At 39.8% G+C, this 15,551-nt stretch overlaps 1 protein-coding gene across 2 annotated transcripts; it reads right to left on the reverse strand.

Annotated features, from left to right (window-relative positions):
- Window positions 1-215: 215 nt before the first annotated feature.
- LOC110976184 (uncharacterized) lies at window positions 216-13,620 on the reverse strand. Of its 2 annotated transcripts, XM_022229265.2 has the most exons (9): window positions 13,356-13,620; window positions 11,104-11,196; window positions 9,155-9,254; window positions 7,535-7,691; window positions 6,811-6,996; window positions 5,320-5,570; window positions 4,481-4,708; window positions 3,438-3,636; window positions 216-2,476 (listed from the first exon to the last, which is right to left on the reverse strand). In XM_022229265.2, the coding sequence occupies exons 1-9, from the start codon at window positions 13,488-13,490 to the stop codon at window positions 2,212-2,214; spliced, it is 1,614 nt and encodes a 537-aa protein (XP_022084957.2). In that variant the 5' UTR covers window positions 13,491-13,620; the 3' UTR covers window positions 216-2,211. The 2 variants fall into 2 exon arrangements, with proteins under 2 accessions (XP_022084957.2, XP_022084958.2); XM_022229266.2 differs by lacking the exon at window positions 11,104-11,196 and having other exon boundaries at window positions 13,356-13,618.
- Between the last annotated feature and the right edge of the window lie 1,931 nt (window positions 13,621-15,551).

Raw genomic sequence — 15,551 nt, forward strand, 5'->3', positions numbered from 1 at the left:
GTAAGATTCTGCATTAATATAATACACACTACATCACTAACATCGCCCTCTTTTAGTGTAAAATGGTGTCACCTTCCCCCAACCGTCGAATTTTCATGGCCGGGCAAGGCATCTCTTACAGTCTGCCCCCCCCCTCAAAATAAATTCTGGCACAAATTTACGCCGCTGATACTAAACGAATTTTTGTGAACATACAAGAAACATAGAATATATCATTTCTTTTACTTTCAGTGCAAGCTATTTAAAACTTTTATTTCTCAAACCACAAGAATCAAAATGCTAATAGACTTTAAACTTTTAACAAACCGAATCCTTGCGTTATTCCTCTGGTTTGCAATTTCTGCGGGGAACCAAAAGAACATAAGCCTTCTCTATCCGAACCAAATGATCTAAATAATATGAATTATAAGATAAATTTCTAATTTTTTTACAGTGAGACTCAACAGACGTCAGGTTGGGGAGCAGCAGGGCGTCCCAGAACCCAACCAAAGGAGAACATTACCTTTGAAACTGACACCAAGGGCTCCAAATGCATCCAAAGCGATTTCGAATATTTCATAGTTTAATGTACCCTTGAGCAAAAAGAGGGGTCAGATTTGCTTTCACATGAAAAGGACCTTCGTGATCCCATGCAATTCTATTTGTGTCTCAAATTCTTGTGAGCCTTTCGTGATGTCGGGAAACAACTTGCTAAATTACAGAATACAGACTGTTTGCTTTCTTTTATGCAAGCAAACGTACATCAGTGCACTCCAATTCTAATGCTGTTAAAGAAGTTCATTGTAGCCAGATTAAATTTAAGCAACGCACACGCAACGCATATATTCTACATCTCACCTCTGAAAATCTTCAAAGCCTCTTCAGAAAGTGATTTTGTACCTTGCATACATAATTAAGTTCTTTCAGGATTAAGTATTAAGACTCCGTGCAATATTAAGATATAAACACGGCTTAACTTGGCAACAATTTATGTGTGCAAGTTTGTACTATGCATCCTAATGTGGACAAGCCTAATATTTGAGATTTTAAACTAGGACCAATATTGTCTTTTACACTTATTTATTTGAAGAAACGTTTAACAATTTTGTCCAGTTGAAGAATTTAAAACAAATACTCTTTTAAATAGGCGCCGTAGAAGGAATAAAGGAAAACTTTTCAAATACTGACCAAATAATATGTCACAAAGTGCTTATTATCGTTTATAGCACAGCAGATAAAAAAATAAGTATATTTGCCACATTTCATGCCTCAATCTATAATTTAAAGATAAGAATCTGTAGTCGATTTTTAACAGGGAAATATAGTACTATAAGAAAGCTACACCTCCACCTTGTAACTGTACCCAATATTTTTGTACAGATACAAAATAATACACAAATTATAGGCAAAGCATATTATATTATCAATGAACTCTTGTGAGATACCTAAATGAGCAACTCCCTCCCTTGTCTTGAAGAAGGGGTCAAACAAAGCAGACGGGAATACTGGTTTGTATTTTTTTCATTTACTTTCCTCCCTTTAATTAAAGTGTCAAGAAAATCGACCAAACAATTTAGCCTACCATCTCAGAAAGACCATAGAGTTAACAAAAAGAAACCGTCTATTATTGCTTACTCCCAAACGGCTTACTTTCCGATCTGTATTGCTTTTTTTTTTCATTGGTGTGTGTGTACTTGTTTTTTGTTTGTTTATTTTTATGGCTTGTTTGTTTGCTTATTTGTTTGTTGATCTGCTCTTGATTATGGCAGAAGCATCGAGGCAATCATTGTTTAAAATATCACTCCACTGTAACAGCAAAAACATGTACTGCTGATCCTGCTGAAGAGTAGATCGATAACTACACAACTTTACCATCATTTACATTACCAGTATTACATGCCGTGATATTCTTTTGTTATAGACGTGCACATTCTTGAATGGGATGGTTGGCGTTTCTTTTTCCACTTTGTGGATTGTGTTAGTACATGTACATAAAAACCTACAAAAATATGAAAGTGTTTATAATATCATGTTGTGATTGAGTACCACCTGCAGAATACCGGATTACCCTGCACTTCTGCGCGTCGAGAAATATTTCAACAATTTTGTCAAAAATTTCTATAATTCAGTTGTCAGCCACTTCAAAGTTACTTGGAAAACTGCTCTCATTTTTTGTCAAATAGACTTTAATCACAATACACAAGGCTTCTCGTAAACACGTCATGGTTTTGCTCACATGGCAACAGTGGTCAGCGATGTATCATTTGCCCATGTGGCGTTGGTCGGCAATGTATCATTTGCCCATGTGGCGTTGGTCGGCAATGTATCATTTGCCCATTCGACGGTAGTCGTGTTGTACTGGACATAGCACGGTTTCACGTAGCCTGTCTGGTCATTGGTAAGAGCTACGATGGTAATGGCCAGGACAGCGATGACCGTTACCGGAGTAACGAGGATGAGGAGGAATGAGACGATACTCTCAAAGATGTGCATTTTCCTACAAAGAGAAAAGAATTTACAGGCGAATTACTCTAATCACTGACCCCCCCCCGTCTGTGTAAGTCCGCAATTATTATACGAAGATTATAATAACCTTGTCAACTAAGTTGAAGTTGGATTTTACAAGATCTTTTCCTGGTTGCTTCTAACATGCAATTTCACTTTCATAAAATAGTATGTTCAGATTGGTTTTTCCCCATAAAAATGAAACTTGATTGGCATGATAATTCTGTTGTCCCTTTCCATCCTTACTGACGAATCTTAACAAACCGCCTGTGTAGATTGTTTTACATTCACCATAGTTGAACACTCTGGAATTTCCTTCAACTCCTCTTCTCGTTTCCCAAACTGAAAATCTTGGACCATACACAGAATAGTTCCTCTCAACCTTCAGAAGTAGAATGCATACAGGAAGGCGACACAAACTCCACGATACGTGCAGCCGGTTAAATAGATAGCCTTTCATGATGTTTAAGATGTCAACTAGGTTGTAAAATACTGTGCGATAGACTGAGTTCCGTGTAGGTGGCTGTTTTCACTTTCGAGGTTTGAAAGGACAGAGCGATGACAATTTCTTGGACACACGTTTTGTGAAACATTATGCGCCTTTTCAATGTATGAAGGCACTCTGGCATTCTTTTGAGGTTGTGTTGAAAAACGTTATATTCTTAAACTGTTGAAATTGTCCACCTTGCTGCTATGTCCTCTTCTTATGCTCTCAGAAAAACATTTTTGAGAATGGTTGCTAGTTGGCTTAACGCCAGCTTCGACATAAATGGATCATTACCGCAGTTTTGTTCATGCCTTTGGAAATTTACTTAAGTATTAAACCACAACGACAACAAAAAAGCCTTTTAAAACAGCCAAACGAAAATTGAAAATAAGGTGAAAAAAGGGTAAGGTCAAGTAAAACAATCGCACTGCGTAGACCCTTTACGAGTCGAGGAAAAATATCTTACGGGCGCTCTGAGAAGCTGTCAGGCATATGCATGGATCGCAGTCGCAGGTAAGACACAGCGGGAGCCAGGAAGGTCAGCAAAGGGAACACGACGCCTCCAACCACGGTGACGAGCAAGGCGAACTCGTTCACCGTTTCCGCCAGGAAGACGATCAAGATGATGACAGAAGTACGAAGGAGGATGCGCTTCCAATTAATACCTAGAAAAAGTCGGAAGGGGAGTAAACTATATGGTTTAGTAATTGTCTTTGTTTGTTGGTTGCCTGTTTCGGCTGAACCTTCGAGGTGCGCCAGCTAGCTCTTATGCAGATCCAAACTTCTGAGGTTTAAATCTGCAGGAAAAATTACACGGTGGGCTGAGCCAACATACTTTAATCCAGTCCATTAAAAGTTGTCCAGTCTTACTGACATCACAGGCTTTTCCTATGATATGTAAAAAAAAATTGACCAGACTCGAGCTTGACATGCAATATGTCTTGTGAAGTTCATCCACTATACAGATGTCTGCTGCATGCAACTGGGTCACATCAGTGTCACCCAAGGTTGGAGGTCGGGGCGAGAAATGGGCATTAATGCCACCTGCTTGGTTTATAAAATCCACTGTGGTGCACTACCAGCTGAGAACTCTGTCTAACTCTTGCAAAGCCAACTTAATAGCTTGATGAATTTTGATGAATTTGAAACATGATTCAGTAGTTCAGTTCCGACACTGGTGAAATTTAGGAGAGAAGCCTGTTATGACGTCCGAGGTTTTTTGGTTTAAACTTTAGTGCTTCTCCATCCCTGAGTAAGGCATTGATTTTTTTCACAGTCATTAGTTACAGCAAGTGTATGTGCTTCCGTCAAACATTTTGCATAGAGAAAAGATTTACTCACAGTTCCACAGAAACTGGCACACTCTCATTAAAGAACTTAACTATTGAATTCTGTAGTCTGATAGAAGCGTCAGGATTTTATTAAGATTTTTTTAATTGAATAAGCACAAATGGGATGGGCACGGCACCCATCCTGAACTATCCATTGTTTTAGCATTACACACTATACCTTCCTGAATGTTCAGAACCTCCTCAAGATGACTGAAGAGTGGGTTGATGATGATTAGCATGACGGAGGCGCTGCTGATCAGCAAGAGTAGGCCAGGAATCACCACCAAGGCGCCCCTGGGGAGAACCGACAAGAGGCCGGCTTCCAGGTCGATATCATTCGGGGCAATTATGTCCCCATAGGTGACGAAGACAACCAGCAAGGTCGGAAAGAGAAAGACGACAATCACTGTTGGGCAAAGGACGGATGTGACCAATTGTTATCTGGTCTTTACGGTTGAAGAAATATAAGATCGTTCCTCCTATAAACTTCAATGCTGGTGTAGAAAGTTTCGAACTAGTATTTTGACAAAACGAAAACTATCATGGTATCCACTCGCCCAATATGTTTCAGGCAACTTCATTGAACCTTGTGAGTAGTTTCGACTACAAGATCAGTATTCAATCCTCACTACCGTATTATTATCTCAAAAAGGATTTTTGAACACTTCTGAAGACATCTTTAGATTTTCCATTGCCCCATATACAAAGGTTTCATTAGAGACTGTTCAGGGATTTAAAGTCATCAAGATATGTCTTTTACACTTTCTTTCTTATAAGTTATTGTCAGTCTGGATGCAATATAAATATTGAGTACAGCGCTGCATCCAAAAGGATTTATATCATTGTTAAACCGACTATTATTCTTGGAGGTGTACGCGGTCCATTTTTTTTTTTAATTCTCAGAATGTTTTTCATCGAATTTTAGAGTACAGCTGGAGAAGTTTGGGGCTGAATCCGTTTCAATACTTCGAAAGTTTTGAGGAAGATACCTGCTGAAACAGTGTTATTTTCACTCACGTAGAAAAGTCGTGAGGGCGCTCCGATCGAAATTCCCCGGCTCCTTCATGGCCCGCTGAATCTCAGGATAGACAAAGTGCCCACCCAGCAGGAAAATGGTAGCGCCGATGAGCTTGCCAAAAGCCCAGGACTCAATGGGTGGCTGGAACTCGGCAAGGGCCCGTCCATTCCCGTGCAGGTAGATTGCTGCGTCGATGAAGATGAGGAGTATGGCTAGCAAAGTGGTGACGATGCTTAGCGCCCCGAGTAACCTGAAGCATGTGAAAAAATGCGAACATTTGAACCGGAAAGAGGCCCTTCTCTTGTCATCGGCCTGGTTGTTTCGCACGAATCTGGATCTCGATTACTGATCCCAACGCTGGTTCGCTGCATCCATAGCTTCTGGTGTCAGCGAGCCAACGACGGGTCACTGATCGCAATCCAGGTGAAACAAGCAGGCCATACGTCACAAGCTCAATTTTTCGACCAGTGATTGGTGGAACATGGCTGACTGATGAGTATAAAACAAGAGAATAATTTAGAAATTACCAAAAAACTACGCAAATAGTAAAGCAATAAGGACTGAATACTTCTGTCCAAATACTTTCAAAAGGTCCTGCCTGTTTATATACTGATGAATTAAATTATGCATTTTAAAGTAAGGGTAGTTGCCACACAAGAGTAAACTCTCTGCAGTCTTTGGCCCACCATAATGACGGTAAATGCTCTAAGCAAACGAAATGCCAATATACCGTCGCTACGTTACAAGCGCCCTCTTTGGCAATCATGGTTGGCAGAATTTTGGTTGGTAGAAATAATACACAACACATAAATAAGGTCAAGTTTTCAAGAAGTATTCAGTAGTATGGTATGCATTATTTAGATTTTTTGATAGCTGCATATTTTTTACGCTCAGTAGATTGTCTTTGCCTACGTACCGGCTGCTGACCATATACTACCAATCACTTGTGGACGAAAATATGCGACTGTGGCATACCAAGAGTAGACACACGTCTACTAAGCTAATGAAAGGCTTTTTGCTTTATTAAATCAAATGTGTGGTGAGTGGATTGGTTTGGTTTGCTTTCCTTCTGGTTAAATAAATTGTGGATCCAGATCTAGCGTAGCAAACTAATCTTACTTGAATAGAAGGTAAACCCGTCTTCGGTTTCTATATCAATGAGGTCCTGTCAGTGAACCGTTGAAGATTCGCCAGTTTCACTTAGGTTCTTTGGGGTTTATCCATGCTCTCCCCCTCAACTAGCCTACTTCGGATGTCTTAGTTTTCCATTTTTTTTTTGACTTTGTCTTTTACTTGAGGGTTGCTTGGTTGGCTTCACTTCTTGAGAATTTTTAGAGCTTCGGCACTTTTTAATTAACTAGACTTGGTTGTAAAACGTTGCCTATGATTTATTTGATGCTGAAAAGACAACGTCTATCTGTATTTTCACATGAGCAATATCTTTCGCGTGAATGCTTCAAATTCAATGAAGATGAGGAGGATTTACGTACCAGAAATGTTTGGGCATCCCTACCCATATCGCTGGGCACATTATGGCTCCTATGATGAGAGGCCAGTAGCAATAGGTGCCGTACAGCTGAGGACCAATGACCACGAGTATCAGTTCCGAGGTTGCCAGAAGCATGACCGTTCCACCACCAAAACTCGCCAGGTCAACCAAAACGTTCACCGTGTGCCTGGATGTTAGATTAAGCAGCGTGCTTGAAAACGAATATTTTTCAATTGAGGTATTTCAGTGTATTTCAGTGTTTAAGCTGTCTCGTGTTTCCAAATAGCATGTACATGTACATTCAAACATGAGGGAAGAACTTTTACATGTACATTGATCCTGCAGCATTGTTTTAAATAATCGCTTCACTACATTAGATAATACATTCGCAGTGGGCCACATTGGCAAATTAGCAACACAGTTTAGCGGCACATTCGCCAGAGAGCACAGTCTAGACAGCACAAGACAACCGATGAGATCAACAAGACAATCATATTAAATCAACACAACTCATTGACAAAGGGGCTCGAGTATTAATTGCTTTCAATAGGCAACATTGCTCAAAATATCGTTTTTTAAACAGTGACATTATTATCGAGCACCTTTTTAAAACGACTACAATGAGCACACATCTAAAGCACATTATGGTATATTTTCCTTGCTGTTTTCGACACAAATATTACCAACGATATCACTGCCCCCTCAGCTGGTATAAAAAAGTTCACCTGGCCCAGGTTCCGCAGGCCTCGTAGGCTATGGCGCCATAAGGGTTGAGGTCTTCAAACCACGCCACTCGCACCATATTCCAACAGCTTCCAAGCAGTATGGCGGCATAGGCCAAGAGAAATATGAGGGCGGCAAAAACCAGAAAGCCTACCCACCCTAAAAAGATAATTGAAGAAAAGGTTAGTTTTTTTTTTAATTTCCCCGGTACAGACTTTTGGATGCTTACCCTAACATCTAATTTCGTCAAGAGAAAGAAATGTTATAATTTCCTCGTAGAAAGAGACGTGTATATATAGGTTTTCCCAACTAATTTAAAAAACAATGTTCTATCTAAATCAGGAATTCTGAAGTCTAAATTCGTCACAGAATTCCATCTGCTTGTGGATAAACTGTTTGCATGATTTACCATAATATTTCAAAGCTTTGTCGTCACATTTGAACTCAGTGTCGAGAAAAGTGAAATTTGTCTAAGCTGTTACTGAATGACAACGTATACAGAAATCGGATTCGTTCTTTATCAATTACTTTGAAACTTTTCTCAATGTCAATTCGTTTTGCAGGCACTCAGGCATTTTCTTGTATCCTGAGGAACGATTTGCACAGTTCATTAAAAATAAAGGTGATAATGGATAATTTATATTGACGATAATGGATATGTATATAAAAATCAATGCAATGACCGTTGTTTCCTCAAGAGTTGCTTATGAGTGTAGCACGTATTTAAGAAAAATAATGAAAAGAAACAAACTCTTCATTTCTGAATCGCAAGGATAATAGCAAAAAGATACGGTGCAATTTATCAACAACCACTGACCCTCCTGCATGTCACAATGAATTGTGACAACATTTAACAAACAAGCGATGAAATGTGGTGACAAAAGACGAATTTGTTTTCCGGGTAACAAGGTTCGATGTCAGCGAGACACAGTAGAACACACTTCGCCGAAAATGCGTTCTCGTGGTTTGAAATCGCTTGAACAACAGTTGAAATTGTGTGACAAAATCAGAGTGCACATAATAGATTCAACTGGGCAAATTTGAAAATAAAAATCTGTGAAATAAGCCTTTTGCGAGTTAAATGTGAATAAAATCTGGTACAATGAGTTATCTCACTGCACATTAATTTAACATAGCCATTTAAATTCCCCAGACTAAAAATAGTGTTTCTATACCAAGTGATTTGGGGCAAGCTGATAGAGCCCTGAAATGGTTCCATTGTGCCCTTCTTATCCATTGAAAACAGTGCATTGGGGAAAGGCGTCTCTTATGCAACTTAGGAAAAGCTTGCCCCGAATAAAGAGGTATAGCAATGGTGTGTTTAGTATGGAAAATACAAATTGTTACGATCATATGAATTTAAAGAACTCAGTGTACCAGATTTTATTCAAATTCAAATTTTATTCTAATGACAGTTTTTTAATGTAATAAAACTCGTTATACTTGTTGGAAACCAAGTTTTCATTAGAAATTCCATAATTTAGCCAAGACTGGAAAAGTATATTAATCCCCTTGGGTGTATGTAAAATCATATTGAAATCGGAGGATTTTGGACTGTTAAGGTTTATAAAATAAAATTCTTTTTCAGACTATCACACCCCCAAAAGTTTGAATTCACTCACCTGTGTTGACGATGGCTACCATCATAATCGTTGCTGCAAAACCTGGGCAGTAGCCAGCAATGAGAAATATTGTCTGCTGGAAATTGAGACCTTCGTGACGCTGGAAGGAAAGAAATGAAAAACCACATTAGGTTAAATGCCCTGTCGGTGTCTTTGGTCGAGCTCGATCTTCCTTTATCCAGGAAAGAATGAGAGCCATGAATCAAAAGACAATGCGATGTGTGGATTCTACTATACAATTCCCTATTTGTTCTTTCCTTTTAGCACATGATTTCAAGTTTTCGATTATTAGGCTAATAGGCATCACAAGGGTTTTTCTGGGGCGCATGGACAAGACATCTATTTCCGGGGGGAATTCCAGGAAGCAAACAACTCGTCAGCTGCCAACTGATAAACTATTAACAAACTGATAAACCATTAACGATACAAAGGGTCGATTTTGAGGTTTTTCGAGCAAATTGGTGATTTTCAGTCTGTTTTTCCATTTTATTTTAAATTTTTTCAAAAAATATTTCTAAGCACCTCCCCTTCTCCCATGATTACATGGGCTCCCTGCCCTTCAACAGGGCTACGATCAGTAAAAAAAACAAAACAAGTGTTTTTAAAATTACTATACAGTAAAGATAAAACACATTTGCAAAATTTGCAAAATATAATTTAGGTGATTAGCGATTTTAGGCTGTGTGTCGTTTCTGATAATAGTTGCAACCTAAGTCCAGTCTTTTCATACCGTTAGGCCCACGCAGACAGGGATTAAGCAGAATATCATTTTCTTCGAACCACAAGTGGTTTTTCGCCGGTTCTTTTCTTCCCAGGTATGTATAAACTGAGCTCAGATATTACCTAGCTGGTTAGGGAAAGAGAAATTAGCTTGCGGGAGGAAATATTCCAGTCTGTATGAGGATACCCCCCCCTTAGTGTTGGTTCTAAAGACATTTCAAGGTTTCCATGGAATATGACCTTGCTCAATCCCAAATGAGCTGGTTTATCTAGGCCTTCTTACAGCCAAATCAGCCAGTCTAATTCAACCCCTTCCAGTCTCAGTTACATGTCACAACAGAGGCTAATCAAAGAGCCATATGTAAACGAGTGTATTCAAAGCTATAGAGATTCTTTGGTTTTGAAAGGCGCCACACACTCTGCAAGGTTGCTGACTTCGCAGAGTTAACCAACAGCTTTCCGGCCCCTTGCAAATTGATGCAGACTTGTTGAGTTTTAGACCCTCGGTGAATGGGCGCTTAGTGCACTCAACAAGGTCACGCACTTTGTGCTTCAATACGAGAACCCATTTGTGCCATTTTTAAAAGACATTTTTAAAGAGTTGAAAATTATTTAAAGCAAATTTCAAACTGTGCTTTTATAAGAAATACTGGTACTTTTGCCACTTTCGTTTTTATGTCTTTATAATGAGATAATCGGCGAAGGGGTCTAAGCCATCGAAGCATACGATGCAGGTGATGTTGGTCTGACAACAAAGAAGTTATGGTTATTTCAAAATAAATTTAATTAAAAACGAATTAGTTCTTGGAGCATGACTGTTCAAACGTGTAAATCAGACTCGGCTGTGTATCTGGATAAAAACGAAGCTAATGGAAAAGAGGCCAGAAGACAAACTTGAAAATATACTTTGTGAAAACGATTTTTCAAAAAACAGGAACAATGCTCATTGAATGAGATCCTGTAGAATCGAACAAGAAAAAATTCAGCTCGTAAATAAGGACTTCACTTCTTGAAAATGTATACTGTTCGTGGCACTATAGTGGCTTTTGTGTTAAAGAAATGTTAGGGCCCGAATGTTTTGGAATTCACATGAGTAAAAGAGAGACCCCATCCCAGGCCTGTCGATAACAACACGCAATCCTTGTATTCATCATAACTTAACTGAAACGTCCTTTAACTAATAGCAGTTGGAGTTCAAGAGAATAATCAACCACATCTTGTTCCCGTACCTTCCTGCTATCATCTGCGTCACTGTCATCATTTAAATTAAGTTCCACCATATCTCCCGTGTCTGTCTTGGTATACAGTGCCGTCTTAAACTTCTGAAACGAAAGGAGTGTGCTGTCTTTTGTGTTGATTTCTAAGAAATCGAAACTGTCGGTATCGTTTAATACTCAGCGCAGTCAGCGTCAAAATTCCCCAGGCCCCATGAAACTGTGGTGTCATACCGCACCAGAGTATGGGTGAGTGAAGTGAAGCGAAAACAGTGCAAAGCGTGAACTGCCAACGGGACAGCGAGAAAACTCTAAACTTGGTCGGCGGAGACCTTCAGAGTCAGAGCTCCGTGAATGGCACTGCAGGAGCTCACACGCTTGAATTGCCTCATTCCTGCACCCCTGGATTCACTACAAGTGCCAAAGATGTCTGGTTTCACGCCGACATGAATGCCGAAGGAGGTTTCAACAAAAGTCAGTTGGGGACCTGGACTTTGTGTTAAAGTGCCTCATACCTTTAATCTGCCGGTTACTTTCATTCCTGTTAAAAAAGTTTATGTTTACTTTGCATTAGCACACGTCAGTGAATGATGCCAAGCCCTAAAACCCAAACATTTAATGAAAAACACCAAAGTTGTATGGTTACGGTTATGGTAACTTGTTCATAACTGATGTTCAGGTTAGATTATTTAAGTTCTCATACAACAATACGTGCGATATAAAATAGCGCGTCACCAAGAGGTTGAAACGCATTGGCCAATCACAACGCGCGAAATTTGTCGACTCTTTCCAAATGCGCATTGGGTCAACAGATTTTGCGCATTGTGTTTGGCCGACGACTTGGAGGTGCACTTGTGAAACGCCCGTATTGTTCAGAACAATAATACTACGGTCTGTGCATAAGTGCATGACTCATGTAGGCTGTACACTGTTGCCTAACTTTGTGCTTCTACATAAGTCTGTTCAAACAGTACTAGTATTGTCAATTCTGAATGTGTGACATTGAGAATAACAAGAAAGTGCTACCCGGCCCTGTCAAAGTTACAGGCTGTGACTTCGATCAACATACATCTCCGATGGGAAGTAGCTCCTCCCACTAGCCAGTAGCCTCCATGAGTGAAATGTTTGTCCCCTCGCGGTCATAACTTTGGACCCAGCCCGAGTTTAAAATTTATTCGATCGTTATTTGTCCAACTTAAACGCGATGTTACGTGCGATAGCAATCAGCATCTAGATTGTGTTTTCGCTTTGCATTTTTATCAATAACTTACTTTTTTGCGATTTTGTTGTTCCTTTTTCCTGAGTATCCAATCAAATAAATAAATGAACTTCTAGCACTCTAAAAAGCACACTTTAAAATTGACAGGCTTTGTCTATATTAGTTTATAGCAACTCCGTTGAGATATTGAAAGCTGAATTCTATGGATTAATCTGAAACCTGATGTGTCTTGAGTGATCAGAATCGGAACTAACCTGTAATGGGGGGTTGAGAAATTGATTGATAATTGTAGATATTGCAACTTTCTCGTCCCCACTGTGCGTGTGAGGGAAAGAGGATTTGTATCGAACAGCTGATTGGCCATGGTAAATTCATAAGATTCTGGAATAAATTTTTGTACATATTCTGTAAATACTGGTGAAATCTCGAATTGCCTTTATTACATAATTCTTTTGGAAAAGTGCACCTAACATTTTATTGTGTTTATGCATTAAGACCATGACAAGGTGTGTGTGATTTGGCAAGGATATAAGCTTAAACAAGGGGTCTAACTGTTGTTTAAAAAAAAAGGGTTATTGCTTCTTTCAGGAAAGAAGTAGAATTAAACACGTTCACCCCAAGTCTTGTGTAGAAGATATAGAAGATCTGGCGTTAGTCCAAGTATATGGTCCTAATCTTTATTATGAAGTCACACCATTTGTTTTTACTACTATGGCCCGGTTTTACACCATTTAGACGGTTTGGTGAATGCGAATCGATGAATCCAAATTCAAATGTCAGTGATCAAAATGGATCTATATTGGATGCATGAAGTCACCCGTTTGATCCCAACTGGAGCCAAGGTGTTTTATCCTCGTGTGCATGATTTGGAAAAATCGATTTCGCTCGATGATTGATAGCTATTATAACCCGAGTAGTAAGCATGAATGCAAGCTTCGAAACATACTGGTAATTCTTCCGCATGAATTAACTTAGTGCCCGACTACATGGCAGCTAGCATGTCTAGTTTAATATCCCCTCAACCCAAACACAGACACAGTGTACGAACCGGCCCTGTGGTCTGAAGCTTTTCTGGCCCCTGGTCAGAATTCATGTACAGAGTTGTCCTGTATTTCTGCAACGGGATCGTCTGGTCATCGTCCGCGCCTTGCTTGGCGGGAGCAGGCCCACCGTTCGCCTCCATTTTGTATCGGTGCTGTAGCGCAGACAACCCCTGAATTAAGGGTAGGGCAACGTTGGACAAAACCAAGAGCTAAGTTTCACCTGCAACTCAACCCGTCACATAAGTTGTACGTGTCCTTTTTAAGAAAAATCTGTGAACCTTCACGGACTTCGACTGCAAAGGAATCCAGACTGAGATGGATTAGCATAAGAATAGCTTTTATTGTACACAGGCCCACACAATACGCGTAGAGGCAAAAGGGAATTCAAAAAATAACTCTAAGCTTTGAAAGAATTGGCTGGCCTTGGAATACAATAGTTGCCTATTTCTTATTGTGTTGTTAAGCAGATTTTTCTGCAGCTTGACATATTAATGGGGCAAGGCAAGGCACAGCAGCCCCCCGAATGGTTTCGTGTCAGAATGACTGATGACTATTTTTTTAAACACTATCAGGGGCTGCAATTGGTAAGGTTAATATTGATAGTTAACTGGGCGATTTGCCCTTGGATTGGTAGACTACTGATTCGAGGGATCGTCTTGGGAGGACCACTGAGTTCAAACTATGAGAACAAACACTAGCTAAAGTTACGCTGGCAAGAAAAATTACTCAAATAATTTCAACTGTCTGCACAAGTTTTGTCGTTTGCGTCAATTTCGGCGTGCATAAATAAATGAAGTTTAAGTAGACCTATGGTACGTAATCAAGCTGTCGCTACTGGGGTGCTACTATCTACAAACCTGCCAAGTTTGGCAGCCCGAAAATTCGGTTTTGGGTCCATCCTTGCCTGACAAAGGCAGCTATTATAGCCAAATAACAAGGTGACCCACTTTTTGTGGGAGGTGGAAATAATACCTATTATTCTCAATATAAAATGGCTTTTATAAGCTGGTCCGCGACTATTCCACTCCGTGTGAAAATACCACGTCCATAAAGATCACTATTTGTGTGGCATTCCTTAGGGTGTCTGTTGAACTCTTTCTATTTGTGATGCAGGTGCTTGCTACTAGTGGTATTTTCTTTAGGACTCAAGAGTTCCAGTCCATTCACAATTGTTACAGCGCTTGCTGGGCTCAGAGCAGCCTCGGTTTGTGTTAGAGTCAATGCAAGAGGGCCATCGAATCACACACCACACACAGGTCGTGTACGTTTAATAGTGGTACTCTGTAGCGAACTAGTATGCGTATATACATGTACGTTGCGATCGACTGTTGGTGGAAAACTTATGTTTGCCAAAGTTATTCCGCACTGAATCTATGTTCGAAGTTCCTTTACTCATAACGTTCTTAAACTTTTTTAGGACGTGAAGATATCTCTTTCGAGCAAGACGCGTGCGATTTGTGACTGTGGGGTGTGATTTCCAAACACCCTCGGGAAACGCAGCGCTCTCAGCTTCGCCTTGGGTGCTATGAGTCCCTTGGTTGTAAAAACATCCCATCCAACATCACAACAGTCAATTCTTAAGTATATTTTGCGAGTTAATTAGACTTATGTCAGCTCGAGAATAAAATGTGCCGTCCCGAAATCACGAATTTTGTCACAATGGTACACTATCCAAAATCACCATGCCACCCTAGAAAAACGGGAATCTGATCCTTCTGACAAAGGTGACCTGAAGCCATGGTAAAAATGCTTGATAAATCTTGTGGTTACCTGCGTTATTTAAAAGTCAGGATACGTCTATGGAATGCAAAGCGGAATATACTGAAGAGGCCTCTCTTACATACCTAAGACCTATTTTTTTTCAAAACGCTACTCGAGAACAAGATCATTCAAGAGTAGAGACTGTAATTATCACCCAACTTTTTGAAAGTCTTGAATAAGAGTAAATGGGTCATCTGGCGAGCAAATTTCCTTTTGTCACCCTTAACTGCACTGCTTTTATCGGTTCCGGATCCTCTCCATGGCAGATAAATCCGTATGCGAATTACTTAGTCATTAGCATTGTAAAGCAATTAAGGCCATGTTACCCTCCTTATGACGAGTACATTCTAAGCCTTCGACTGTTAACTCAAAATCCACCTTTATTGTAGTGGTAAATTGTGGCCATCCGGTTCAGTTGTTTGAGCACTTTATTTTTACTT

Source organism: Acanthaster planci, linkage group LG07 (genome assembly GCF_054643075.1).
Source record: "Acanthaster planci isolate LZ-2023a linkage group LG07, COTS_SCS, whole genome shotgun sequence".
In the NCBI taxonomy this organism is placed as follows: domain Eukaryota; kingdom Metazoa; phylum Echinodermata; class Asteroidea; order Valvatida; family Acanthasteridae; genus Acanthaster; species Acanthaster planci.